The 26,794-nt window shown below is 47.6% G+C and overlaps 1 protein-coding gene across 1 annotated transcript; it reads right to left on the bottom strand.

Moving 5' to 3' along the window:
• Nucleotides 1-3,982: 3,982 nt before the first annotated feature.
• LOC133246211 (uncharacterized) lies at nt 3,983-26,698 on the bottom strand. Its single transcript, XM_061414282.1, has 3 exons — nt 26,495-26,698; nt 25,759-25,850; nt 3,983-6,084 (listed from the first exon to the last, which is right to left on the bottom strand). The coding sequence occupies exons 1-3, from the start codon at nt 26,696-26,698 to the stop codon at nt 5,625-5,627; spliced, it is 756 nt and encodes a 251-aa protein (XP_061270266.1). The 3' UTR covers nt 3,983-5,624.
• Between the last annotated feature and the right edge of the window lie 96 nt (nt 26,699-26,794).

Genomic DNA, 26,794 nt, shown 5'->3' with positions numbered 1-26,794 from the left:
ACTCATTTTTGGCCGCTGATTTAAAACAAAACGAAAATATTGGGCGTTCAGTCCATCTTATGGGACACGTTAGAAAATCCGTGTAGGATCCAGCGTGTATTTTATAAGACCTGGCAGCGCTGCTGCCCCGCAGCCCCGGGGCATGGAGAATAGGCGGGTGTGGAAGGATCTGGAAGGATGATGTAATCCCATGAGGGGAAATACACAGAGAAGAAAAACAAAACCCAGGAGACATACATGATTTCCTTTTGCTTCAAATGCATCATCCAAGAGGAATCCCTTTGGGCTGCACTTACTTGAGCTCAGGGGTCTGGGTCCTTAGATCTCCCAATATTGGGCAAGGTGTGAGCTTCCCACCTCTCCCTTGAGGGTACAGGCTCTTGCTAAGGGAGATGGAAGGGAGAAGAAAAGCCTAGTGGGGGTCCTGAGTGGCTGCAACCCCAAAATAAACTCCATGACTTGGATGCCTCCACATAATAAAGTCGTCAAGACTCCCAGACTTGGTTAGTGATGCAACAGCTAGAAATTTGGGGACAGCAAGAACCTGGCAGGAGGTGCAGATAGACGCTTTCACAGAAGCTTTCAGACTCTCCTTGTTCTTCCTGTGTCTCCCTTGCTCTCTCCTATCTTTACTCCACTCAAGAGGGTCAGACCTCCAGGTACAAGTGACTTTGCTCCCAGACCCTACTTGGATGAGATGGAGAGACTGGGAAGTTTGAGGAGGGGTCTCTCACTGGTGGTTCAGACCTCAGAGACTCCAGAAGTGGTCACAACCTATTCCCCCACCCTCGAAAAAAAAACCCTACAAACTTAACCACGTTCAGTGTCCCACAAGGTTGTGACCTGGAGAGCCTAAAAATGCCATCTTCTAACCCAGAGGTTCCTGGTTGCCTGAGAAGCTAAGCAGGAATTTTGCAAGCAGAAGGGAACAGGGAGGGGAAAAGCCATGGTTTCTGCTGATTTCCTTAGTCCAAAATCAGTGCTTACAGAAGAAGGAGGGCACATGTCCTGTTCTGCTCTCTTGAATGTAATTTTTCTTTCTCTCACATGAAACTGAGGGTTTCTTTCCTTTTTTTTTTTTTTTTTGAAACTGAGGGTTTTTAAATGCCTTCACAGCAATTTGATATTTGATCCTTCCTATGGGAAATGAATCTGATCATGGCCTTCCTTGCTCTCCTCCTATGTTCTTCAGCCTCCTCAGAAGAGCCCATAGAAACACGGGAAGGCCCAAGGGGAATCTCTTGCTGCTGGAAATGACACTGCGTGGGACTCAGAGTCCAGAGATGGTGAGTGGTTTCTCTTCAAAGCTGCCTAGGTCCTGGGACTGGGGGGAGGTTGGGCTGGGCAGCCAGGGGGCCTCCCTTGCCACTGCACCCAGCCAGGAAAAGGGGTGGGCTCTCATGAAAATGGGTGAATATAGGGCCACCTGGAAAAATTAGCTTTCTCAGCTCTCTAGATCACCCAGAGGAGGAATTCTCTGGCTGGGAGTGATTGTTGCCAATTCCAGTTTCCAGATTTGGTTTTCCGGCCCAGGAAAATTGGGGCCTTGTTTAAGTCTTTTCCTAGAAGTTATATATTTGCTCGTTCTTCGGCTGTTTTCTATTAAGCAAATAGAGAGTTCACATGAGATAATCTCGGTTTCTCCCTGTGACCTCTGAAACATATAATTTGGGGGAGATACTGTATTTAAAATGCCAATCCCCATAATGAGCCCAGCTTACCAGTATGAGCTCCCACCCTCCCCTTAATGAACAGAGCTGTCGAGAAATAATTTCACTTTGATCTAGTTTGTGACCTGATTTTTTGGCTTAAAGAAGACTGGGCAGCTAATTGGATTCTTCAGTTGCCTTTAATCTCCACCTCAACACTTGGAACCTGACCAAGCTGAATTAAATCAAGTCTGATAAACAAGAATGGAGCTGGCTCCCAGGTTAACAGCAGCAAGAAAATCCCCCGACCATGGTGGGGTTTAATGATCACAGCGTGGCTGGCACCTCACAAAAAAAACATGAGGCTGTAGGCCCCCAGAACCTGCAGCACGGAAGTCTTCAGAATCCTTTCCCCTTCCCTCCCAACACCCTGGATGTGGTTTAATTAGAGAGAGAAGGCGGGGTAGAGGGAGGTGGGGAAGACAAACTTACAGTTGGTGAGAGAGGCAGGGTTGGGGGGTTCATCTCAAAGGGAGGCAGGACGTTGAGGAGACTTTGTCCCTGGGAGAGGAAGCAGGCTGAGCCTTTGAGGGCTGGACAGTAAAAGATTGCAATTTGAATTTCCAACTGTGCTCCAAGAGTAGGGGGTGCAGGAGGGAAATAGGAGATGAGGGGCAGGCTTATGCAGCCTGAGGGGCTGGGAATCATGGGTTTTGTTTAATCTTTTCAGATGCCAGGATTTTGTGTTCTGCAGGCAAAGCAGGAGGAAGGAGTATGTTGGGACCTCCCCATTCTTAGCCTGGGGCCCGAGAAAGCCTTCTCTTGGGCTCCTCCCCACCAGCCCCATGCTCCAGTTTGCTCTCTGCCTAGGTTGCTGGAGAATTCTGAGGGATTACTTCCTCCAAGGCAGTTGGCTTTTGGTTTAGGTCAGGATCTCTCAATCTAGGCACTATTGACATTTTGGCCTGGAATGGTTTTTGCTGTGGAGGGTGTCTTGTGCACTGCAGAGTGTTTAGCATCATCTCCGGCTCCTACCCACTAGATGCCAGTAGACCCTACCCCAGTTGTGACAATCTAAAATGTCTGCAGACTTTGCCAAATGTTCCCTGAGGGCCATAATCATCCCCCTGTGGAGAATTACTGATTTAGGCCTAGGTGAAGCAGGCATTTCTGGGGGGAAAAGTGGAGTGCTCAGAGGAGGGGCTCAGTTCTTAAAGTGCTAACACAGTAGGTTAGGAACCTACTGTGTTCCCCTTTTGAGTAGCAAAGAAAATCACACTTTCTTTCTCAAAAAACAAAACAAAACAAAACCGGAGTGCTCGGCTTGAAATGATCTTTGTAGGGTTCCAGAGAGCTGGGGAAGCAGGATGGGAGCCAGTCTCTTCTTTTTTGGCCTTCTGGCCAGCTGGGTCATGAGCACCTTCTCAGGGCTGCCTTGAACCTCCACTTGGAACACCTTCATGAAGCCTTTTGGAAGCCTATAGTTTCTACAGCATATAATCCAAACCATTAGACATGCTGAATCCAGGACAGATGTGTGTGTGTTTAGATGCTGGAGGAAGGGGATCCAGGCCACACCTTTTCAGGCAGGCTTGAGTGAAAGAAGGGCTTCCTAGGTGGCGCTAGTGGTAAAGAAACCACCTGCAGTGCAGGAGACTTGGGTTCTGGGTGGGGAAGATCCCTAGAGGAAGAAATGGCAACCCACTCCAGTATTCTTGCCTGGAAAATTCCATGGACAGAGGAGCTTGGCAGGCTACAGTCTGTGGGGTTGAAAAAGAGTCGGACACGACTGAGCACCAAGTGAAAGAAAGCTCCTTTCCTTGTCATACCTGGTCTTGAAGTGGGAAATGGCTGAGTTTTGTGCAACCTGTGCCGTTGATGCTATCAGGGAGTGGAGGGCCTATTTCAAGTGTGGAAGTGGGAGTCGGTCTCTGTGATGCTGGTGGGCAGATGCTTATCCGGTGGCTGCAGCCATTGCTTCCCTCCAGGTCTGAGACCTAGCTGACCTGGCCCAGCAATGTCTTCTGACCTAGATTTTCTAGAAACTGTAAGATCCAGGAAATTATGAGTTTGGCATTATTTATTGAACATTTGGCATTATTATTCTAATTCTGATGGAAAATAATTTTAAAAATAAGAATTTTTATCACAATTCGGCCTTCTCAACCTGATCCTTCCTCTCTTTTTCCCCCTTCCTCTTTCCCTCCCTCCTTCTCTCTACCTCTCCCCTTCTTTCCTTTCTTGTTTTCCTTTCAGAATGTGGCCATGCACACATAACACAAATGAAGGAAAGTAAAGGTTGAGAGAGATTAGTTTATTCCCAAGTACAGTTCTATCAAGCTTAAATATCAATAAGACCAGGGTTAAACTAGGTGATCCTTGTGCATATTTTTACCACAGGTATCCTAGGTCTCTTTTTCAGAACAGTTTACAAGCATTTAGGGCTAGCTAGACACCTTTAGGAGTCAAGGTCTCCAGCTGTATTAAGCTTTAGGTATGTGACAAAAATTACTGAGGGCTTACAGAGTGCTAATCACTGTACAGATATGAACTCATTAATCTGCCTAACAACTCTAGGAATTATTATTGTCATCATCCTCATATCACAGATGGAGAGACAGAAACACAGCCAGGTTAAGGGGCAATGCCAGGACTGAACTCAAGCACTGGATCTGGGGGCCGTGTTTTCAACTGCTAATCTGCTGTCTCTTGTTACTGTACTGTGTGCAGACAGGGGCCCAGGGGACAGAAGCTGGAGAGGTGGGCATCTCTGTGCTAAGCAGGTAACCACTGCTCTAGAAATCTTACTCTCAGCTTCAAAACCAGGTTCCCTGTCAATAACATGTCTATTAATAGAAGCTTTTCTGATCATTGAAAGTAAGTTATGGGAAATATAATGCATAACCCTGGTATTTACTGCTTCAGGAACACAGGAGACATAATGAAGGAGGGAAGGTTGTAATTGTAGAAAAACATCAATTCTAGGAACAGAAATCAGTGGCAGCCAGAGACGTTCTCCCCAGGTTTCCGGCCCTGCTGGTGGCCCCTCCACCAGGCTCCATAGAGGCAGGAACCCCCCAGAGGAGGAAAGGGGCCTGTTATAGGAGTCATCAACCTGTCACCACGGCTAGGGTGAATATGGCTTCTGAGTTGAGGGGAGGGGGTAGAGGCTTAGTCTTTAGCACCACCAGCTGCAGAGAAAGCGGGGAGGGCGCTGTGAGGTGGGGGTTGGGAGGAAGAGGCTAGAGGTGGTGCAGGCCTTCTCTACCTACCGCCCTGCCCCACAACAGACATTTATTGGGCTGGCAAGTCTCCGTGCTAGGCACCAACTTGGCATTTTGATACTCATCCTCCAACAGCCTTAATAATCTGTAAGTGTGTGCATGTGTGAGTTTGTGAGAGAAAGGTGGGGTGACACAGCTACATAAATGTTCACACTGAAGGTTGAGAATAAAGACCCAGGGACAGCATGCCTAGTGTGCTGAGAGGTATGGGGGAGTGAAGGCTGGGGCAGGCAGCAAGGAGGCTGAATACTTGTGCCAGGCCTAGAGAGTGTCTCTGATCCAGGACAGGCAGAGAGAGAGGTTTTTGGGAACAAGCACAAAGGGCAGTTTGGCTCAGGCTGGGGAGGCTAAGGAAGTATTGTCCAGTACCCACTACCTGCTAAATGCCGTGATTTGCAGGGGTATCTCATTTCACTCCCATGCCCAACCCCCATGAATTGGACAGGGGGTCCAATCTTACAGATGAGAAAAGTGAGGCAGAAGGTCCATGACTCGTGCTAGGTCCCAGGGCTGGATGGCCAAGGCCAGGATCTGTGTGACCCAGGAGACCCTGTCTCAGCCACCCTGAGCCAGGTCCATAGGCTTGTGTAGTTAAGTCGTGGTCAAGGGGAGCCCAAGTGGGAGGTTTTTGTTTGAGGTCTAAGAAAAAGCTGTGTTCTTCTTACATTTCTGTATTTTCCTACTGCTGCCATCACATCCAATGGATGATATCCAATAGTTCTGGGAAGCTGGGGCTTTTTTCCCGAGGCTGGTCACAGTAGTTCAGAGAAGGGGACCAGGGTGCGGAGAGCGCGAAGGTGTGGGCGGACGGACCGGCGCGGCCTGCAGGACCGCGGGCCCGGCGAGCGACCGCGGGAACGCGGAGCCGGGGGAGCCCCCGCGGGCCGGGCCGAGCGCAGCGATGCCTCCTTCCGTCCGCTCCGGTCGCGTCCTGGGAGCTCGCTCGCTGCTGCGGGCTGGAGAGCCGCCTCCGGCCGCCCGGCTTCTTCCGGCCAGCCTCGCTCGGGACTGTGGCGGGACCCCGCCCGCGCGGCGGCGAAATCGAAATGGGGCGGTGATCCACCCTCTTCCGGCTCGGCGTCAGGAACCGAGGCTCCCGGCCCCGCGACTTAACCGTGTGACCGGGCCAAGATCCTGGAACGTCTTCCAACCTGTGAAGAAAGGTTAATAATGACGACAGTATCAACAGTATCCTACGAGTCTGCTTACCCCACGTGATGGGATCGAACGCGATCCTTTATTCAATGAACACAAACGCGATGTCCACCTACTATGTAACAGGCACTATGCTGGGCTCCTTTCATTCTAAACTATTTTTCATCTGTACCTTTTCGGATAAGTTATATTGAAATACTACGTACAAAAAAGTGCATAGTATCACAAAGTACCTGTGTAACCTGCAAGAGATCAAGAAACAGATGTAGTACCTTACTACCCTCCCCGCCCCGTCACTATCCTGACATCTAACACTAACAAATAGTTATTTTCATTTGACGAATAAATGATACTGTTAAAGGACACTGCACACAGGCAGTAAAATGCTATCATCGCCAAAGTTAGGTGCTATTGAGCTGAAGTGGCATTTTTCTGAGCACCTGTCTCTCCTGGATCTTTCCAATGGGCTGGAAGACTTGTTTTCTCATCCCCAGAACACCTAGGCACCCTCTTGTGGTCTCTGGGATTCTTTCATGCAATAAGGGGCTTGGTTTCCATTCTGACGGCCCTTCCTTCTGCAGCTAATGAGGGTGGCGTGGGTTTATCTCAGAAACGATAGGACAGATTTGGAGCATGGCTTGTTGTAGTATTTATTAACACAGCAAATATTATTAGTGTATTCATAATAACAACACATTTTTGAAGGTGAATGTCACCAGCCTGAGGCTCATCACAGAATGTCAACTAGGTTTTACTGCCTTAAACAACTGGAGATGTCTTTAGAAATCTTTAGACAAGGGTGTTTAGACAAGTGTGGCAGCAGAAATTGCCTATTAAACAGTTTTCTCCAGTACCACTGGGTAGTGGATGGACCAGTATTGAAATAGTCCGTCTTGAGTGTTAGAGTATGCTGCTATGAGTTCCAGTCTAAATATTGTTAACAGTAGGAGTCACCGGGTCTCTAAGCCCGCCCCACCATGTTCCTTTCCTGTTAGACAGGGTGATGGGTAAAGGTTTAGTTTCCCTCTCCAGGCTGCCTGAGGATGCACTAGGACAGTGCCAGGAGCAACGTCTTTAGATATCAGAAATCTTGATCCAGCCAAACTGAGTCCTTTATGCTACCAGCTTTTTCCCAAGGGAGCTAAACATTCTCCAAACAGGGCCGCATCAGGGATGGAGAATATGATGGAGAACAAACTCCTTATATATGAATGGAGATTTACAACTGAGGAAGCCCTGGCCATTTCTCTCTTTGGTGGGGTTTATATGAATATTTCCTTGAATTTTGTTTTTGTGATGATAGAAAGGTATGCAATTTCAAAATTGTTAATTTTGAAGGTGACTCTGGCTTTCATTCTGGTGTCAGATAGATTTAGGTTTAAGTCCCCACCCTACTGCCTACTTGATTTGTGACCTTAGATTAACCTACTCACAATTCTAAAATAGTTTCATCAACTCAAAAATGAATATGATGTTACCCAGATAACCCATAAGGCTGTTGTAAGGTTTAAGTTTTGTGATGCAGATAAAGCAGTTAGCTCAGTGCCTAGAATAATATAGGTGTAATAGTAATTTTAATTATATAATATCAATATTGCTATATAATGTAATTCTCATAGACATGGTAGAAACCATTCTAATTTTATAAGCAATAAAATAGGAAATATTGAGCCACTAACATATGCTACATCATGGATGAACCTTGAAAAGGTAAATTTTTAGTGACAGAAGGTGGATTAGTGGGTGCCTCAAGCTGGAGGGAAGTAAGATTAACTGTAGGTCATGAGGGATCCTGGCAGGGCCAGGGGGATGAAAATGTTCGAAAAATGATTTGTTATGGTCGCACCACACAGTAGAGTTACTAAAAATCATGGAATCATACACCTGAAATGGATGAGTTTAATAACATATAAAATACACGTCAGAAAAGTTTTCTTAAAAACTCAGAGACTATCACAGAGAGGAAGAACAGAATACAGGTTTCCAATTAGGTGTTCTGTGAAAGTGAAAGAAGCTTAGTCATGTCCAACTCTTTGTGACCCCACAAACTATACAATCCATGGAATTCTCCAGGCCAGAATACTGGAGTGGGTAGCTATTCCCTTCTCTAGTGGATCTTCCTAAACCAGGAATCAACCCAGGGTTTCCTGCATTGCAGGCAGATTTGGTATTTGCCTCCCATTGAGTAGGAGAGAGAAGGAAAAGAGAAGGAGAAGCTATTGTTAGAATCTCCATGAAATCAGGGATGGAGCTAACCAGGACAATTAAAAGAATGTGGAGATGGCAGTGTCTTAAGGAGAGGAGAATGAAGCATAAGCTTTCCTAGGGGATATAAGAATAGGCAACAGTTGTGGGTAACTTTTATTAAACTCAGTATTCTAGCAAGCATTATATTCTAAAGCTATATCTCAGTATTCTAAAGAGCTTAGTGTTCTAAAATCTTTATATATATGTATACACACACACACACACACACACACACACATATATATATAACCTTGTTTAAGCTGCATAACACCGTAAAATGGGTAATGTTATTATGTCCATTTTTGAGGTGATGAACTTGAAACCCAGAGAAGTTAAATAACTTGACCAAAGTCATAAGTTAATATATGGCAGAGTCAGGATTAGAACCGGGGTAGTTTGTTCCAGAACACCTGCCTTTTATACTGATGCTATTAATGCATATGAAAAGGAGGAGAAAGATAACAGGGGTCTGAGCAAAAATCTTGACTTATGTGTGTGAGTGTATGATTTTGGTATATTCTGAGATTTTTGCCTAAGGAAATATGATGTTTTGTGTGTAACTACGAATCACAACAGACATCTTGATAGGGGTGGATGCTCTTGGCTTGTTGTTGCTGAGTGCCATTTTTCTATATGAATCTTTTAAAAGGCCAGACAATCCCTGCATTTCTGCATGTTTTAAGTGTGGCCATGCTTATTTCCCATAATATGAATGGAGCTCATGTTTCTGGGACAATGTTCAGATTGATTTAAACAATCCCAGAGTCAAATACCCCTCTCCCAGCTCTTTCACAGTATCCTTCCTTCAGCCAAGAGTGCCCTGCCTGCTCCAAATCTTGTCCCTGGAAATCCTATTCAACTTTCTAAGATTATTTCCTCTAGAAATTATGAAGGCTTTATGGATTAAAAAAAAATTTTTTTTAAACCACTTAAAGATCTACTTTTATGGTTTACTGTATTGAGAGAGAATATGTGCTGCTAGAAGACAAAATTACACAGAACTTGAGAAGTAAGGAGGATTAAAAACTTCATTGCTTTCAAGGGTCAAAAAATACTATACCTAATATTTTCATTTGAATAGATTAAGTGGAAATAATATTCTCATTTCTTTTATTCTTGCAGTTGAAAGGGGTTAAAAATTATTTGCACATATGAAACAAGCAGTTTATAAGTTATAATGAAAGGAATGCAATTTTCTTGGATACTCTACAGGGAGGAGAAGAGGCTGAAGGGAAAAATAACACTAATGAAACAATCAGTAATGAAAAGTGATAACAATCTGGCGGTCTGGAAATGAGGAAAGTCTACGATTTTTAAAAATACCTTTGTTATTTTTTGAGCATGGGAAATGCAAAACTAATGCATGCTTATGTAAAAAGAAATCAAAATTTGAAGAAATATGTAATGTGGTAAGTTAATGCCTCCACTCATCATACCTCAAAGCTAAACAATGTCTAGATGTATGTGCATATAAAATATACATATGCTTCCTATATAATCATCTATAAGAAACCAATAATCACATCTGATTGAGTTGCAGAATTTACTTAAAATTTCTTTCTGCACCTTAACAAAGGAGTAATCATACCATGTCATTTTTTAACAACTTATTATTTTTTCATTTAATGTAAATTTAGACCCATTTGCCTGTGAACTCACACTTTTACATATAGAGTTTTTCCATTACTTGTTGAATCAGTTTATATGTAGTTGGATGGTTAGGTTGTTTCCACTTTTTCATTATCACTAAAGTGATGCAATAAATATTTTTGAGTGCATTGTGTAGGAAAATTTTCAGGAAGTGAGACTGTGGAGACAAAAGGAGTAATAACTACACTCACAGCTATCAAAATTACCTCGAAAGAGGTTTTAAATGTTTGTATATTTATTTTTATGTTTCGCCAGTAGTGTGAGGGTGAGTGTCCTTGTACGCTGTTGTCAGTCTTCAAAGTTCCTTTGCACAAACTGAATCAGTAGAAAAATAGGTTTTTGTGTTTGAACTTGACAGAGCTCCGCCTCTGTAAAGGGCAGGCTGGAGTAGGTGAGGAGCCTGGAAAGAACATCACCTCTGGGTGCACTGGGGTGTATCCAGAGGAGGGGCCCCGGGAGTCATGGTTCTGCCTGGGGAACCGTGTTCTGGGGAGTTCTGCTCCCCACAACTAGAGGGGTGGGACCCGGCCGCTTGGAGCCGAGGCTTTCTGGCAGATGGAGAATCCCTGTTGAAACCGGCAGGAATGTGCTTGCCCAGCCCACTGTTGCTCCAGGGTCGAATTTCCTTCTGACAAATACGTGGCGTCGATTTGGGGGTTCCTTGGCCGCTTGGCCCCTTCCCCACCATCTGCAGCCCGCTGGCGCCAGGATGCTGCTTCCTGGGGGTTCTCGGTGGGAGCTGCGGTGCCCACCCCATGCCAACCTGCCCCTAGCCGCGAGTCGCTGAGTGGTGGGCTGCGCGAGCCCAGCACCTGCCCCAGGCATTGCTGGCACCAAGCCGTGCGTCTCTGCGGTGACCGGACCCTGGAGGCCTGGTACCCGCAGGCCAAGGGTCATTTCTTGCCCCCTACATCCTCTTTCCAACCGCTACTGGCAGACCACTGGGGTTGGAAGCAAACAGGCCCAGGCTGACCCAGATCACTGCAGGTGCACCAGGGAACCAGGCTAAGGTAGGAGCTCAGGCCAGACTAGCCGGCTCAGTCTTGGCCAACACGGCCACGTTCTCCACATGGGGGACCCTCCATCAACTGGGCTACCAGCCAGGTCCCCACCTAATCAGTTTCTTTCTCCAGTCAGTGGAATGCAGAAGTCCCCCCAACTGGACTAGTAGGGAACTTCTGCCCTAGAGTCATCAGCTAGTACAGACTTTTATAACAATTCGAATTAGCTGCCAACATGTAAAAACATTTGCAAATGAAATATTTGGCAACACTATTAGCTGATGCTAATCTGGCATCCCAGTCTATGACATCCTCAGTTTCTTAATATGACCAAGCCAGCTCTCTCACTGCTACTATCAGGCATGGTGTGTGACTCCTGCTGGGGTTACAGAATGTTGTGGTTGGGACACTCTAAATACAAATCCCTTCAGCTTCCTCTGATACACAGTGCTGTGAATTTGTCAAGGTCACCAGTGTGTGGCAGAGTTGGGACTGTGCTCTATTTACTGACAAAGGTCCAGAAGAGTGAAGTGACCTGTCCAAGGTCACCCAGCCAGGCTATGGCAGGGGCAGTACTAGAGTCCATTTCCCTGACCACTGGCCCATTCTCTTGACGTCAGTACCACATAGTCATTGATCAAAGACGCTGCACATGACCCTGACCTGGGCTCTTGGCTTTTGACCTAGTCATTGGTTAGACTCTATCCTATAGGCATAGATGGAAACAAAGTTTCCCTTGCTACCATCTACGCCTATAGAATGGAGACAATCCCTAATGGCTGGCATGTGTCTTATTTCCACCTTTCAGGGGCTGGATTCTTGTCTAAGAAACATCACAGACCCATGGGCAGCTTTTCCTCATCCTGGTGCACAGGTCTGAAAACAGATCTGGCCGGTACTACAGCGATTCTACTTGAATGTGCTAATCTGATCCCACTAGAAATCCACTGTCTAGCCATCAGGGGGATTTTCCCAGACCTTTAAACTCGCCACCTACAGAGTGGATGAAGACAGCAAAAGCAAGAGCCACGTTATATGGCCAGCCCTGTCACGATTCTGCGTTCTGTCCCCCATTTTTCACCAGGGAGGCAGGAAGAATTGGTCTCACAGTGGTGAGGCTCCCTATCATAAAACGAACATAGGGAAACATGGTGGGTGAAAAGGGAATTGTTACAGTTAATAAATAACCGATGTGGAAAAGGAGAAAGACTTCTGAAATGGTTTCTTATTTTACTTAAAAGCACTTCCCACCCAAGACTAAAGTACATAAAATAAGCCAGAGACCCTGATGTCCCTCCATCAAGGATATAAAAATTTGAGGCATTTATGTTAAGTTAGCATATGGAGTATCTATCGGTAACTATGTTAGCTCTTCAAACATATCCTCTTACCTCCTTAGCAGAAAGTGAACAGCTTTTTACAAAACCTACATTTTTGCATGTGAGAGTCTCAGTTTGGATTTGAAATCACTCACTCTATATGAAATTACCACCCCATTTTAATAAGGTCCAAGATGTTTAATAGCTCACTTAAGGTTTCACAGCAAATTGAGAACAGAAATAGAAATAGAAGGATTGGCTATTTTTCTCAATTGGTCTCCTGAGAATGGCTTGTTCATTTTCATTCTGTCTCCAGAGAAACTTCTCATTTGCCATCTTCACAATCCCTCTATAATATCTCACTTAGTTATCACTGTGTGGGTAAAATTATTTTTTTTTAAGTGGCATATTGTACATGTAAAAATAATTAGGTCTCTGTAATACTCTAGCAATTTTTTCTTTGGTTCAGCTGCTTGCCTGGAAAAAAGGTTTAGGGTAGCCTGAAGCTCTCTGAAGATGTTTTATAATTTTTCAGTGGAAAATCTCTCACACACATGCATACATCCACACCCTTTATCACAACTCTGAAACCTTGGGAAATTTACATTTTCTTATAGGTCTCTCCTTTCTTTCTCTCTCTCCACCTCCCTCCCTCCCCTTTCTTACTCTCTCTTTTTAATTTGGAAAACAGAATTCCTTCATTTCCCATTCTCCTGGTGTGGTGCTCCATGATGTCAGAGATCCAGGCTTCTTCCACCTCGTTGCTCTGCCATGTGAAGGTCTGGGATCTCCGTAGACAAGCTCCAGGCAGGACAAAGAAACAGTAAACATGACTGTGTAAGGGTTTATACACTTCTGTCTTTTAGCGATAGTGCCTGGAAGTTGCCACATAACATTCTGCTGACATCACTGGGTCAGAATTTACTTCCAGTGATATCCCTACTTGCAATGGAGGCAGGGCAATGTGGTCTGTAGATGTGAAAGCTATGTGCATTGCTGAATTATGGAACTCTTTCATGATGAAAGAAGGGGAGAAAGTTAGCAGTCTCTGTCACAGTCACTCTGTAACTGAGTGTTATCCTCTGTAAGAGGATATGGCACACAGCACGTCCATGTGTGCTAAGTCACTTCAGTTGTCTCCGACTCTGCGACCCTATGAACTATAGCCCACCAGGCTCCTCTGTCCATGGGATTCTCCAGTTAAGAGTACTGGAGTGGGTTGCCATTCCCTCTTCCAAGGAATCCTCCAGACCCAGGGGTCAAACCTGCGTCTTTCATGTCTCCTGCTTTGGCAGGCAGGTACTTTACCACTAGTACCACCTGGGAACCCCCAGGGTGCACAGTAGGACCCCAGCAAATATTTTTTAGATTGAGTTTATCTTTTGAGGATTTCGGAGACATTCACCAGGAAGACTAATAACACTGGAACCTTCTGCTGGGCATAGGGACAAAAAATTGGGAGTGGAAGCTGATGAAGGGGACTTAAATAGTTTTGCTTAACAAATTGGCCGCCCTTAAGCCAGCCAGCTGGAGAAAGGAGAAATCTTTGTAATGTACTTCCCCCACCTTCCAACATCCACTGAAAACATTGCCCAACATGGCAGCCTCCTTGCATTTCTTATACTATCCACCTCCCACAGATATCAAAGAAAGTCCCATGCCACCAAAACTCTATCTCTTCCCTCAAAATAGAAGAGAGACTGTCAGGAGTAGTTCTCATTTAGCAATTTATTTTTTTAATATGTATTTTTATTTATTTATTTGGCCGCACAGGGTCTTAGTTGTGGCATGTGGGATCTACCCCAACCAGGGATCAAACCCAGGCCCCAGCATTGAGAGATCAGAGTTTTAGCCACTGGACTACTAGGGGAGCCCCTCATTTAGCAATTTATTATATTTGCAGCATTAAGCTAGTGACATTACTGTAAGGCACTGGGTGCAGAACTTCTCAAGGAGACAATGTGAAGGAAGTGAAAGGTCTTGGAAATCCACTCATGTCCTGCTCTCATTTCCTCAATCCTGCTTCTAAGCCTGCCCCTCCCCTGCCCCAGCCTTCCTCTCACCTACTCTCAGAACACTGGTAAAGTGTTGTTGGGTCTCTAAGGACTGAGAGGTGATGGCTTAAAATGGGACTCCTCCCAGAGGGTGTGCTCCTTAATAAGCAGAAGAAAATCTTTATGAGTCCAAAGATTAAGAGCTAAAATGGCAGGCAATAGGACTCTATCTGGGCTAGTAACTGCAGGAAGATGACCAGGCAGCTACTGTTTATCCCCATTTTATAGGGAAGCTCCTGAAGGTTAAGCAATTTGTCCTAGCCCACTAGTGGTGGAGCCAGAACTGAACCCTATGTCTCTCTAGCTCTGATTGTAAGTGGCTGCCCACTGGTATATCTGCCCCAGGCGTGGAGCACTTGCTTCACTCATCTTTCTTTCATTGCACAAACTTACAAAACTCCCTTGGGCTTATAGTCAGGGAAGTAACACATCACAGTAGTAACAGCTAAATTGAAACTTACTACAAGCTAAATACTCTTCTAAGTTCTATATAAATAAAAATAACTCATTTTATCTTCATATGACTCCATTTTATATATGAAGAAACCGAGGCTCTAAGAAGTTAAGTAACTTGCCCAACATTACTCAATGCTATAGTGAATGTCAGAACTGGAATCAGAACCCAAGCTGTCTAACCTGAGTTTGGGCACTTAAGTTTTAGGCTAAATTACCACTATAGTTAAGAGGGCAATAGTGGTTCCCTGTTTTTATTTATGTATTATCTGCCTATACCTTTAAACTACCATAAAGGGGAAATTCCATCATCACACTAGGCATGTCTTGATTTTTCTTCTCCCTATCCAAGTTCCCAGTGAATGGAGTTATAGAAAGGACTCAGGAACCTGGATGCCATGTTACTGCAAAGATGGTACCAACCAACCAGTTTCTTTACTTCAGTTACACATTTACCATCTCCATATTTGTTTGAACTCCAACAAGTGCATGAATGCACCTTAGTTTTGCTGTGTAATTTTCTCCGGGAAATGTTAGCCATCATGCGAGGAGAAGGGCGTATCATACAGTGGTTCTCTGGGCACCATTCCCCTTTACTTCACATTCAGTGCTGGTTCTCATTCACCAGGAGTATAATGTTGAGTAAGGAGAATCAGAAACATAGGGTGAAATAAGGGCACTTCCCTGGTAGCTCAGCTGGTAAGGAATCCACCCACAATGCGGGAGACCTGGGTTCGATCCCCGGGTTGGGAAGATCCCCTGGAAGAGGGCATAGCATCTCACTCCAGTATTCTTGCCTTGAGAATCCCCATGGACAGAGGAGCCTGGCAGGCTACAGTCCATGGAGTCATAAAGAGTCTGATATGACTGAGTGACTAAGCATTACATCGCAGGGACACTGAAGTGAGTATCCACCATAGGCCAGACACTGTGCTAGGCCCTTTCCACTTGGCATCTCATTAAATCTTCAGGACAGCTCCATGAGGCAGACCTCATGTCATCCCTTAGATCTAATGTCCTGCAGCTTTGGTCTGCACAGGGTCATTGGAGTAAGTGCCAGAACTGAGGTTCAAGCTCAGGTTCATCTGGCTCCAAGTGCATGCTCTTACCTTGAAACCAAGTGTCTTTGCAGCACCAGAAGTCTTGGCTGGGTGAGTTTGAGAGCACTCCTCGACTACTGATTCTGTTCTCATAGAAGTTACAGGTCATCTTCTATCTTCCCAAAGGTCTCTGGGATCTCTCTTCCTCCTAGACTCAAACTTCAGGCCTCACTACACTCCTTCTTGCTCCTCTCCTGCTGGATCAGACTTCAAAATCTACATCCATAGTGAGAGTGAATTTATAGCTATTGGAAATAAAATTTGGTATCTGCAAATCTGGGTTTCCTCCCTGGCTCTCCCTTTGCTATCTGTGTGACCTCAGGCCAGTTGCTTAACCTCTTTATGCCTCAGTTTCCTCTTCTGTAAAATGGGGAGACCTATATGTTCCTCTGAGACTTGTTGTGAGGCTTGGATGAGAGCATGCATCATGTCCTTAGCTTAGAGGCTAAGTACACAGGCTTTTGTTCTTTTCATTGTATTGGGAAAAGATTAGGATTGTGATGAAAGTAAGATTCTAATAAAAGGAAAACTGGTCAATTTTTGGAGGTAATCTGGCTCTTCAGTTGCGGATGGGCCATATTCAGGATTAAAAGTATAGTCTGAGTGTTGGCACTTGGGAAAGCATAAACCCCTGCCTCAGGCCTAAGATCAGGGCAGAGTTACATCCTGAGTATGGGTTTCTTTGGCCCTTTCCATGCCTATTTTTAAAACTGACCTTTCTTTCCTCTCCTAATTCTTTCCAAGAACAGTAAGGCTGACTCCAGAATAATTAGGAAAACATTCCAAAGTTGACATAATGCCAATAATGGAAGTTATGAAAGAACTTTAAGTCCATTATAACAAAACCATGCACTAACAGCACATTATATTTTGAATACTTATAAATTGTCAGTAGTACTTTACAATTGTCTGGCTTTCTTTTGAGTGTCTGTCTGTATTGCCAGGCTTTAAGGATGGGCAGGGACTAAGAATAATTCATTCATTCTGTAGAATTCTCTGCAAAATTGATGTGCTTGTCTGTGAAGTGCCTGAGACTTCACATGCTTATTGAGGCTCTGTGCCCTTGGTCAAGTCCTCTGAACTCTCTGGATCTTTGCTTCTTCAAATGGAAACTGAAAAGAACAACTCTGGCCTCTTTGATGTCATTAGAGAGCTGGGGAGGCGCAAACAAAATGCTGGACACAGAAGTCTTTCAAAGCAACCTAAACGAATAGATTAGTGTCAAGGATTAATATGATGATACATGTATGTGTGTCTAAAGTGAGAATGAAAGAAAAAAATCAGAAGCAAAACCGAAGAAGTCAAAAGGAGCAACCGTATCCCTTGCTTTGACATTCATTAACTGAGTGATTTGAGGGGAGGCACTTAACTTCCATGGGTCTCAGTTTCCTCATCTGTAAGATAGGAATTATAGCAAGAGCTGTTCTTCCTATTATACAGAATTATTGTCAAATGGGACTGTGGGTGTAAAAATGTTACCTAGATAAGAAAAGGCCGACCACCTGTTAATTGTTATTAATATTAGAAGTAGTAATGCCTGGTGAAGTTGCAGTATTCTTCACAGTCATCCAACTAGTTTAGTCTTCTTTGGAAATGAAATCTATCCGTTTAGATCCTAGGGCATGATCTGTTGGCTTCCACAGGCAGGGGTTGAATCCCATGAGTAGGAGACTGGCCTCTAGCATCACACTGTTGGATTTAGATCTCACCTCTGTCACTAACAGGATGTGTGATTTTGAGTAAGCATTTAACCCTTCTTAACCACAAGAGAAACTTGGTTTCTCTATCTTACCTCATGGAGTTATGAGGACTAAACAATATAATACATGTAAAGCATTTATAGTAGTACCCAGTAAACAAAGATATTTATGGCTATCTTTATTCTTGGTGGCACTCTGGCCTCATGATGCCTAATTTATAACATTAGTTGTATATTTAATTTATCAAATAATATCCCAGAGTATGTCTGATATTAGAAAAACCTGAATGAACAAGTGTTTGTATCTATAGTAAAATGGCTAGGCCTTTTGATTCCTACTAAAGCTGCTTGCTTTTAACCAGCTACCACAGCTGCCTAAATCACTGAGTCCCTGTCCATAGTCCTTGGGGGCATGGAAGATCTACTCTTCTCCACTCTAAAGCCAGCAAACCAATCACATCTCAAGGCCTTTGATTCCTTTCTGTGAAGGAAATGTCTGGGTAGGGCAAGATTTCCACTCTGCTCCAACTGTTGTACTTGCAGGGTAGTTTCTAATACACCAGTGAGTAAGGAATGTCCTTAGGCAATAGATGAATGAGATGAGTGAGGAGCTAAATTAAATAATGATATCGTTAGGTAGTAAGTTAGTGCACAAAGAGACACATGGAGGTGATAACGTGTAAAGAACAAGGGTGAATAAACATGAGTAAATGAGGCATAAAGCTCTGCACCAGAGGCTGAAAAACAAGTCAACTTACAAAAAGCTGTTCCAGGCAGAGTGAAGAATCATGGGAACTTAGAAACCAGGGTAATGGAATCCATAGGGCAGCAGTTCTTAAACTGGAGTGCGTACCAAAATCACTTGGAGGGCTTGTCAAAATGCAGATTGCTGCCCACCCACCCCCACCAGAGTTTCTGGTTCATTAAGTCTGGAGTGGGACGGATAATTTACATTTCTAACAAGTTCCCAGGTGATGCAGAGAGCACACTTTGAGAAGCACCTCGAAGGGAATCTGAAAAGACTTGCTGCCGGGAGAGTTACTGCTCAGAATCAAGTGAGGTTCAAAGAACCCCTTGAGGTCTGCGGAGACAGGGGTGTCCAAGGGGACCCCCTGGGCTTTCTGCACCACAACAAATTGGGTGGATTCTTGCTTTTGGGGTGTGATTTGCTCATACTGGCTGACCAGGGGAATCGATAAGACACTCTCACCTATGTGACCCTCCTTTAGGCAAGCTTCGACTGGTTGAAGGTAAATGTTCTCTGCCGGCTCTCAAAGGAGTGGGGAGGGTAGCATCTCAGAGTTGTTTGCTCTTTCCCCCTCTCACGGTAATAACCGGTCCCTAGAAGACAAGACTAAGGGGCCGCGACCTGCCACCCATTCCTCCTGGGGTCCAGCTCGGAAGGTGGGCGCTTAGGGAGAGGGGAGACTCCCTACCGAGTGAAGGTGGGCTTCAGGGATGGGATTTGGGCTGCCGCCCACCGCAGAGTCGTGGGATCGGAGCCAGCGGAGATGCTGAAACGAGTCGCGACTTCCTCCTCTGGCGGTCGGCAGTGGGGGGCGCACCAAGACAGCAGTTCAGGAGCTGCGCTTTGTCACCGCGGCGGCCAGGGGAGGGAGCGGAGGAGGGCTCAGAAAAGGGTCAAGAGGACAGGACGGGGCGGTTGACCGGCTCTCCGGCCAGACTGGGACGTTCAAAGGACTGCGGGCCACACTTCGCACGGCCCTGCGGGGGAAAGGAAAGGACTGAGATTCCAGACCTAGGCCCAGACTGCGCGGGCACTCCTATGCTGGGCCTTTGACACCCTGTTCTCCGCGGCGACATTCCTCCTGCTCTTCCTCCACTACAACAAACCCTTGATAGCCTGTACCCGACCCACGAAACTCAGCGCTGCAGGAAGTGGGCACCCTCACTGGCTCGCTGAAAGGTTTCTGAGCCGGGAACGCACAGTCCCTCCACGTCGCGGCGCCCTCCGGCCCTCCGGGTTCTTAGCCAACCTTTTCACTATGCGCCGCTCCTCTGAGACTTACGGTAACAGCTGAAGCTGGCTCAAGCTCCTTGCTCACCCTCTGCAGTGGAGGAAGCAGCATCCATCCATCCAGCCTGAGGAGGGTGGCCACTGCCGGGTCTTTCAGTCTTAGCCGAGGCACTGCAGTTGGTTTATCTGCGGTGTCAGGGGACGTAGTCCTCGGCCCTGGGGGTTCAGTGTTAACCTCACAAACAGAATCTTACGTTTGGCTGGACGACTTGGGTTAAAATCCCAGCTCCGGCCACTTCCCAGCTGAGTAACCCTGGGCGAGTTCCTCAACCTCTCTGAGATTCAGTTTTCCCTCTGCACATCCGGAGGAACTGTACCCCATCGGGACTCCCTAAAGCTCAGTTGGAGGAAGGGGCTAGCCTGGGTCGGGAGGGGCTCTATAAAACTCAGTCCCCTTAACTTCTCACACAAAGGTTTTTCCATTTCGGAGGGAGCGGCTTAGCCGACCCAACTGGTTGGACTTCTCGCGTGCCGGCGGTTCCCCACCCCTCACCCGGGAGACCGGCTCCTCTGTTCGCATTCCGGCGCCACCGCGTCTCCTGGCCTGGCGAACCCGAGAAAGCAGAGAGGAAGGGGCTGCGGCCTCCTCCTTGTCCCGGGAACGGGCAGAGACAGGCAGTCAGTGAGCATACAGAAACAGAGACTCACAGGGAGACCCACAACGGGAGGGAGAGAGCGTTTAGGGCATTTAAGGCTAGTTAAATCGTAGAAGACAGATCCCACTGGGTAGTGACGCCACCAAGATAGGGGTCCTCCGGCTGGACCACCCAGATGGGTGCCTCAGTAGGCAGGCTCCCTCTACCAGCACCAGGGTGAGGGGTGGGTATGTTCCACTGCGGGGAGGAGGGGAGCTATCAGGCTCTTCTGGCCTTTGGACCGTCCAGAAAGTTTGGAAATGGTTTGTGCCCAGTCAAAATTTATTAAAAACAAAACTGAAGGACTACTATCCCCTCCCTCCTCCTCCCTAGAAGGGAAAACAACCCATAATGGACTCCATAATAACCATCCAGTTCCTTTCCCTGTGGGTCACCCTTATCCCAAGGGAAGGTCAGCCCAAATGAAGTCCTGCCTTTAACAACAGAAGCATTAGATCCACCATTCTCTCCACCCAGATGTCACCTCCCAGGTCTGGTTTTGAATGGAGGCCTATGCAGAGCCTGGAGGACGCGTGGGCAGGCTGAGCCAGTCCCTAAGGTTTTGGCCCTTGGGCCAGTCAGTGCTGGAAGACAGTTTGACAGAGGTAGCTGCCATTTAAGGGAAAACATCTGGTAAAGCCATACCTCCTTATCAGAGGGATTAGGCAGTTGTGTCTGAAGTTTGGTGGCTCTATTTGGGTTGTAGAGGGCATGGGAAACTGAAGGCTAACTTCAGTGTCTCTGTGCATTTTTCTGGAGAGAGGTTTGCCAGATACGTGGAGGCCATAATGCCCTAGATGTTAAAACTGGCTAGGTAAGCCTGATGAGTTTTGCTGCTTTTCAGATAGTTGCTCAGGGCCTCAGTGGATTGTGATGGTTAGAGAAACCAGACTTTGTCTCTCAGGGTCTCCAGAATCACCTGCTGCAATGACATTCTTACTTGGAATTCAGGCCCTGAAGACTCTTCCCACCTGCAGTTTAGTCTCTCTTACCCCATACCATGAAGGGTGGCTCCAGCCTCTCTGTAGGTCATGCATAATCCCCACTCAGCCTCTGATTCCTTTCTTAAAAGAAGAAAGGAATTTCTTCTTTTTTCTTCTTTTCTTAAAAGAAGAAGTGGCCTTCTCTAGAACAAGTTTCCAAATGACTTTGGGCCATTTTATTCCTTACTTTTCTTCTTCATGCCTAAGATGAGTGGTTAGAGGTTAGTCGCCTACACCTCTCCCTGCTCCCACACCTACCCTACCCCAACACACGTTTTTCCTAGCCCCTGTGAATTCATCTTGGCAAAAGTCCACAAGTGGAGGTTTTGGAAGGAAAGGCTCAGAATATGATAGTCCCTAGCACTTTCTAATAGCTCAAATTGTTGTGAGTGTGGTCCTGAAGTTAGAGGGATGGGAGATGAGTCATTTATATATGAGCCTCCTCTCTGTGCTTCAGAAAGTAGGAGTGATTCACAAGATCTTCCTTAGCTTTGTTGTGACAATGAAAAGAGCTAATACAAGTGAAATGCTACAACAGTGACTGCTTTTATCATGTGGGGTTCCTAGACTTCCAGATGCAGTTTCTCTTTGCCCTCCTGGGAAATTATGGAGAAGCAGGGTGAGGACAGTTTAGATATGTGGGTCTTTGAGCCTCCTGATTCTGAGGGCAGGTGGATAACCTCTCTGTGAGGCCTCTGAACACAGCTTGACCCCAGAAAAGGGTGGGAGGTTGTGGAGGCTGCCTTATGGAGTGTTAAGGCACTGTCAGATGTTAAGTTATCCCTGCTTGCCAGGGAGGGACAAGGACTTGGAAGGAGCACTAGTCCAGGGCCCAGTGTTCAGCCAGGCCCTGGCCATGAGTCAAGACCACTGGTCACCCTATCTGTGTGGGAGAAAAGGCACTGCTGCTTGCTTTTAAAGGTTTAAGAGTCAAGGAGGAATGGGCATCAAAGCACTTTGTAATGAAAGCAAATTTCAGGACAGTAATGGTGAACTCCCCCGCCCCACATACCATCTCTGCTAGGATAGGGGAGGGGGCCTTTGGGTGCTTGGGTGTTGGAGAACTGTGACCAAAACATGGGCCCTTCCAGCTGGTAGCTTCAGGAAGAAGCAAGCCTTGGGCTTGGGGAGATCCTCCGGCTCCTCGATGGTTAGGTGGTGGGTATAGGTTGTAGGCTGTCCAGGGCTTGCTGCCACTGGGCTCAAGCCTATAGGAGCCAAAGGTTGACAGGTGTGGAAGCAAGAGTGACTGTGGGACTGCCTGGCTCCGAGAACATGAGGAGTAGGTGTCATGGGCCGGCAAAAACATCTGAAAACATCCAGTTTCCTGTACTGGGTGCCTGGCCATTGGCTCCAAGAGTAGAGAGAGAAGGGGGTGCTTGCTCAGAGTTCCGGAAGCCACAGGTTCTGCCTGCCTGAAGGAAAAACTGTTTTGTGGCGCCCTCTGCAGGGCGGGCAATGGTGGGGAGAAGTGGGCAGGGCATGATCTGTCTCCTCATTCCCCAGAAAGGCCGACCGCTGGGCTTCTGAGATCCAGTTGACCTTGCTCCCTGAGGAGCACATCTTGCAGTGCCTCTGTGCTCTGGGTTCGGCAGCTGCCAGGGAGGAGATGGGGACCAACCACCAGAAGTCTCCTCACCTCCCACTATTACCGCGGTGGAGACCACCGCGCGGGGAAACTTCGATGGCCACAGCCCGCGCCTCGGCTTGGAAGGTGACTGAGGGCCCCAGATCACTGCCGCGGCAGCCCGGCGACGCTTACTGTTTAAAGGGAAGCTCCCTTTGCTCTGACATTTCACCAAAGTGAGAAGCAAAAACATTTTCTTGATTAAAATTCTGCCCACACTGAGGTAGCCAAATCACCTCCCGAACCCTACTCCTCTTCCCACGTCTCCGCGTCCCTTCCTTTCGCCCGGAACGCGTGCCTGCTGCCAGGAGACCCAGCATCCAGCTGGAGAAGGTACTCAGGGCCTCAGACTATCGCTCCGAGCGGGTCCGCTGGCCACTGAGGCGTTCCCTACCCCCTGCCTCAGCTCTCCGGAGCCGGGGTTTTCTCGGGAAGCGAAGAGGCTCCTGAGGATCGGCGCGTCTGGTGGCCCTGGCCCAGCTTCCGATTCCATTTAACACAACCCGCGCATCTTATCTCCGCGTCGCCTCCCCGGGGTTCCCACCCACCCTCTGCCCAGCCCAGCCCAGCCCAGCCCAGCCCAGCCCAGCCAGGCGGAAGCGGGGCCGCGAGCTTTTGAAGTCCGGAGAATTTCAATCCCAGAGGAGCCGGCTGGACCTAAACCCCCGCCCCAGCGGGGGAGGGGACAGCAGGCCCGCAGACAGGAGGGTTGTCCCTCCCGCCGCGGGAGGTGAGAAGCGGTGGGGGCCCGGGCCGGACCCCACTAGGCTGCTATCACCCCCTCTCTTTTATGGGGTCGCCCAGGCCTCGGCGACGCGCGGGTTTTACTCCCTCTGTGAATTTACCTTTCTTCTGCCGCATAGGGACTAACCTCCATGATACAGTGATAACCACGCTATTACAGTGCCTCCCCGTAAACCAAAAACAAACACTCCCTCCCAACACCCCCCCAGAAAACCCCAACTAGAAACAGTGCTTTTATCGAGCCTCCTGTTTTCTTCTTCTTCCTGTTAAAAATTAGACCCCTCTTCATCTGATATTAATGAAAGATGCTTTTGGAAGAAGTGATATTTGGTTTAAAAAGGAAAAAAAAATTTTCTCCTGCCATCGAGGTACGTTAGGCGTCTAAAGAAGGGGGAATTGAGACATTTTCAAAGAGTGGAGTCAGGAGTCAGGAGAGGGATGAAGGCGTCCCTGAAGCTTCAGATCCGAAGCCCAGAAGAGGCAGCCCCCTCTGGGAGAGGCTGAGCCCGGGGCTCGAGCCTCCTTCCTCCCGGGACACCAGGGGAAGTCCGGCTCGGATGGGCCGGGCCCAGGAAAGAGACGCAAGTGGCACCTCTTGATCTCTCAATCCTACTCCTCTTTCATCTCACACGGAAAACCCGGAGGAAAAGAGGATCAAACACAGAGCACTCCCATTGAATGCAAAGCTGGGGGCGGGGCGGGCAGCCAGGGGTCCCTCTGAGGACCCGGCCTCGCCGAGGTGAGCGCAGCGGGGGCGGGGGGGCTGCTGTGAGTTGGCCGAAGGCTGCGGAGCATAGAGGAAGGGAAGGGGGGGAGCGCCCCAGGCCCAGGGCTGGAAGGGCCCAGAAGAAGGTGAAGGATAGTGGCAGATCTAAACGCAGACGCTGGTGGCTCTACTTTGACAGGAAGGAAGGAGCAAGCCAGGTGTTCTCTCAGGCTCTGCCTACCAGCTAGAGAGGACAGGGCACCATGGAATCCTAGGATAACTCTCTGCCAGGGCAAAAGGCTCTGGACTCTGATCCGGATCACTCCTCTCACCTCTGAAATATTCTCCAGGACTTTGGGGCCGGCAGTGCTCAGCACCTGGTGACTCTGGGAGTCCCGGGGATTGGAAATGTTTATGAGAACCTTCCCTTCCAGTTCCCTCTGCACACCCGACCCCAAGGGGAGGTCAGTGAACAGTTCTTATCAAGTGGGGGGGGGGGACATGTGGAAGGCAGAACTTGAGAAGGGAACTTCTGTCTTTCCTCGTTTCCTTCATCACCTCTGGAAGCCCACAGATAGGAAGATTGAGACAGGGGGGAAGAGTTGAGAAAAAGAAAAAGGAGAAGAGAAAAAAGATAAAGTTAAAAATACTGAGTGATAGAGGGACTTTTCTTTCGAATTTCAGAAGTTGGGGCTTTGTCTTGGAACGTACAGAAGGAGGAGGGGCAAAGCAGCCTTTTTCAGCCATCAGCTTAGCGCTAGAAGCTCCTAGAAAGGGGCAGAGAAAGTCTAGTGGGAGCGGTTGCAGCGCAAAGAAGGGGCCTGCCTTCTAGCCTCAGCAAAATGAGAGACCCAGCCTGCCTACCTAGCCCCAACACACTCAAAACTGGCAAGGGGTCAGTTTCCTAATGGGTTCCACCTCCCCTGGAAGCAGACCTGAGAGGGAGCCTGTGGCTATTCCCAAAGACATTCGGCACTACTCACACACCCCCAGCCCTGCCCTGGAGGTCCCCCTCTGTCTTTGACAACTGATGAGAACTCCAGTCACTTGTACTTTCATGGCATTTTCGATGCCTTCTCTCTCTTCAATCCCAATGCCACCCACTTTTGGAGCAGGGGACCAAAACCCTGGGGCAGGGCACTAGGGACAGAGAGCCCCATTAGACAACCCTCTATGAACCCCAATGCCACGTGCTGGTCTTTCTCGACCCCTGCCCCAAATCTCTGGGTAAGAACAGCACCTTCTCCCAGCTAGGAGCCTTTGCCGCTGCCGCTGTGGGGGGCGCATTTGCCAGAGCATCTTAACTCCCAAAAACCTGTTTCCGGGTAATTCGTTGACTCTGAACGAATACATTAAAATACGGGCAAGAAAAGAAACAAGGCCACCCTTAGAACCTCTTCCCCACTCTACATACCTGAAGTGCAGGCGAGGCCCCAGCAAATGGGAGATTTCTTCCTTGAATAGCCATCTGGAGGTCAAGCCAGGCTGTGGAAAGCTTAAGGTCACCTAGATGGGGAGAGGGGCAATGGGAGAAGAAAAAAAAAACACGAACATTTGGAGTCAGCAGCCAAAGCCGTCTTTAAAGAAAAATATTAAGACATTTATCTCTTGCCCCTTGGGGAAGAAAAATGGCAAAGTTCTCTTTTGGTTCCTAGGAGGAAGGAAACAGCTGGGGGTAGGGGCTGGGAGGAGGTGGGAGGAAAGGAGATCTCAGGCTCAAGCTGTCCAGACAACTTGCGGGGGAGGGAATACGCTTTTCGGTAGCTTGTAATGAAAAAAAAAAAAAAAAAAAAAGACTTAGGAGCCGCGGCTCGGTTAGCTCACCAGGGACAGACAGTTGTAATAATAAGAGAAGCGAGGCTTGTCAATCGGCCTTCACACTTTTAAAATGCAGTTATGGATTCTCTCATCAGTGTTAGAACAAGGCACCAAGTTAAGAAAACAAAAGCCCAAACAATAAAAAAAATTTATATATATCAAAAGCGTATTCAATTACCGAGTCCCGCAACCCCTGCGGAACTCGCCGCGTTAAGCTCCCTTTTCTTCCTGCGGAATTCCATTTGCATCCCCTGTGCCTGGGTGTCTCCCTCTCTCAGTGTGTGTGTCTCTCTGTTTTCACACTCTCCTCCCCATTCGAGCGAGGCCCACACCTGGCGCATCACTGCCGAGCCATTAGCTGCGGGTCTCCTTTCATCTTCGCTGTGGCAGACGTTTCTATTTATCCACTTGCGCTCACCGAGTGGCGTCACCAGCGGTACTGTAATGACGACTGCAGCAGGAGGATGACAGCTTAGAAAGAAGAGGGCAATGGGGCTTCCTCCCAGAGGCGGTGCGGCACAGAGGAGCGCTCGCATCACAAGGTGACCCCAGCTCCCCACTGCCACCGCCGCCGTCACCGTCGACACCGCGTTCCGGCCGCTCCGCGCCCGCCCAGTCGCCTGGCCTTTTTC

This window comes from Bos javanicus, chromosome 4 (assembly GCF_032452875.1).
Source record: "Bos javanicus breed banteng chromosome 4, ARS-OSU_banteng_1.0, whole genome shotgun sequence".
NCBI classification, from domain to species: domain Eukaryota; kingdom Metazoa; phylum Chordata; class Mammalia; order Artiodactyla; family Bovidae; genus Bos; species Bos javanicus.
Note: the sequence above shows the minus strand (reverse complement) of the source record. Positions and strands in the feature narration are given on the sequence as shown.

What these genes read in the sequence shown, in the direction of transcription:
- LOC133246211 (XM_061414282.1), bottom strand. Translation starts at nt 26,698, where the DNA reads ATGCGAGCGCTCCTCTGTGCCGCACCGCCTCTGGGAGGAAGCCCCATT. An exon ending in GCTCGGCAGTGATGCGCCAG is followed by an intron (nt 25,851 to 26,494) that starts GTGTGGGCCTCG and finishes CTCCCCATCTAG; the next exon opens with GTGACCTTAAGCTTTCCACA. An exon ending in GGGCCTCGCCTGCACTTCAG is followed by an intron (nt 6,085 to 25,758) that starts GTATGTAGAGTG and finishes CTTTCTTCACAG; the next exon opens with GTTGGAAGACGTTCCAGGAT.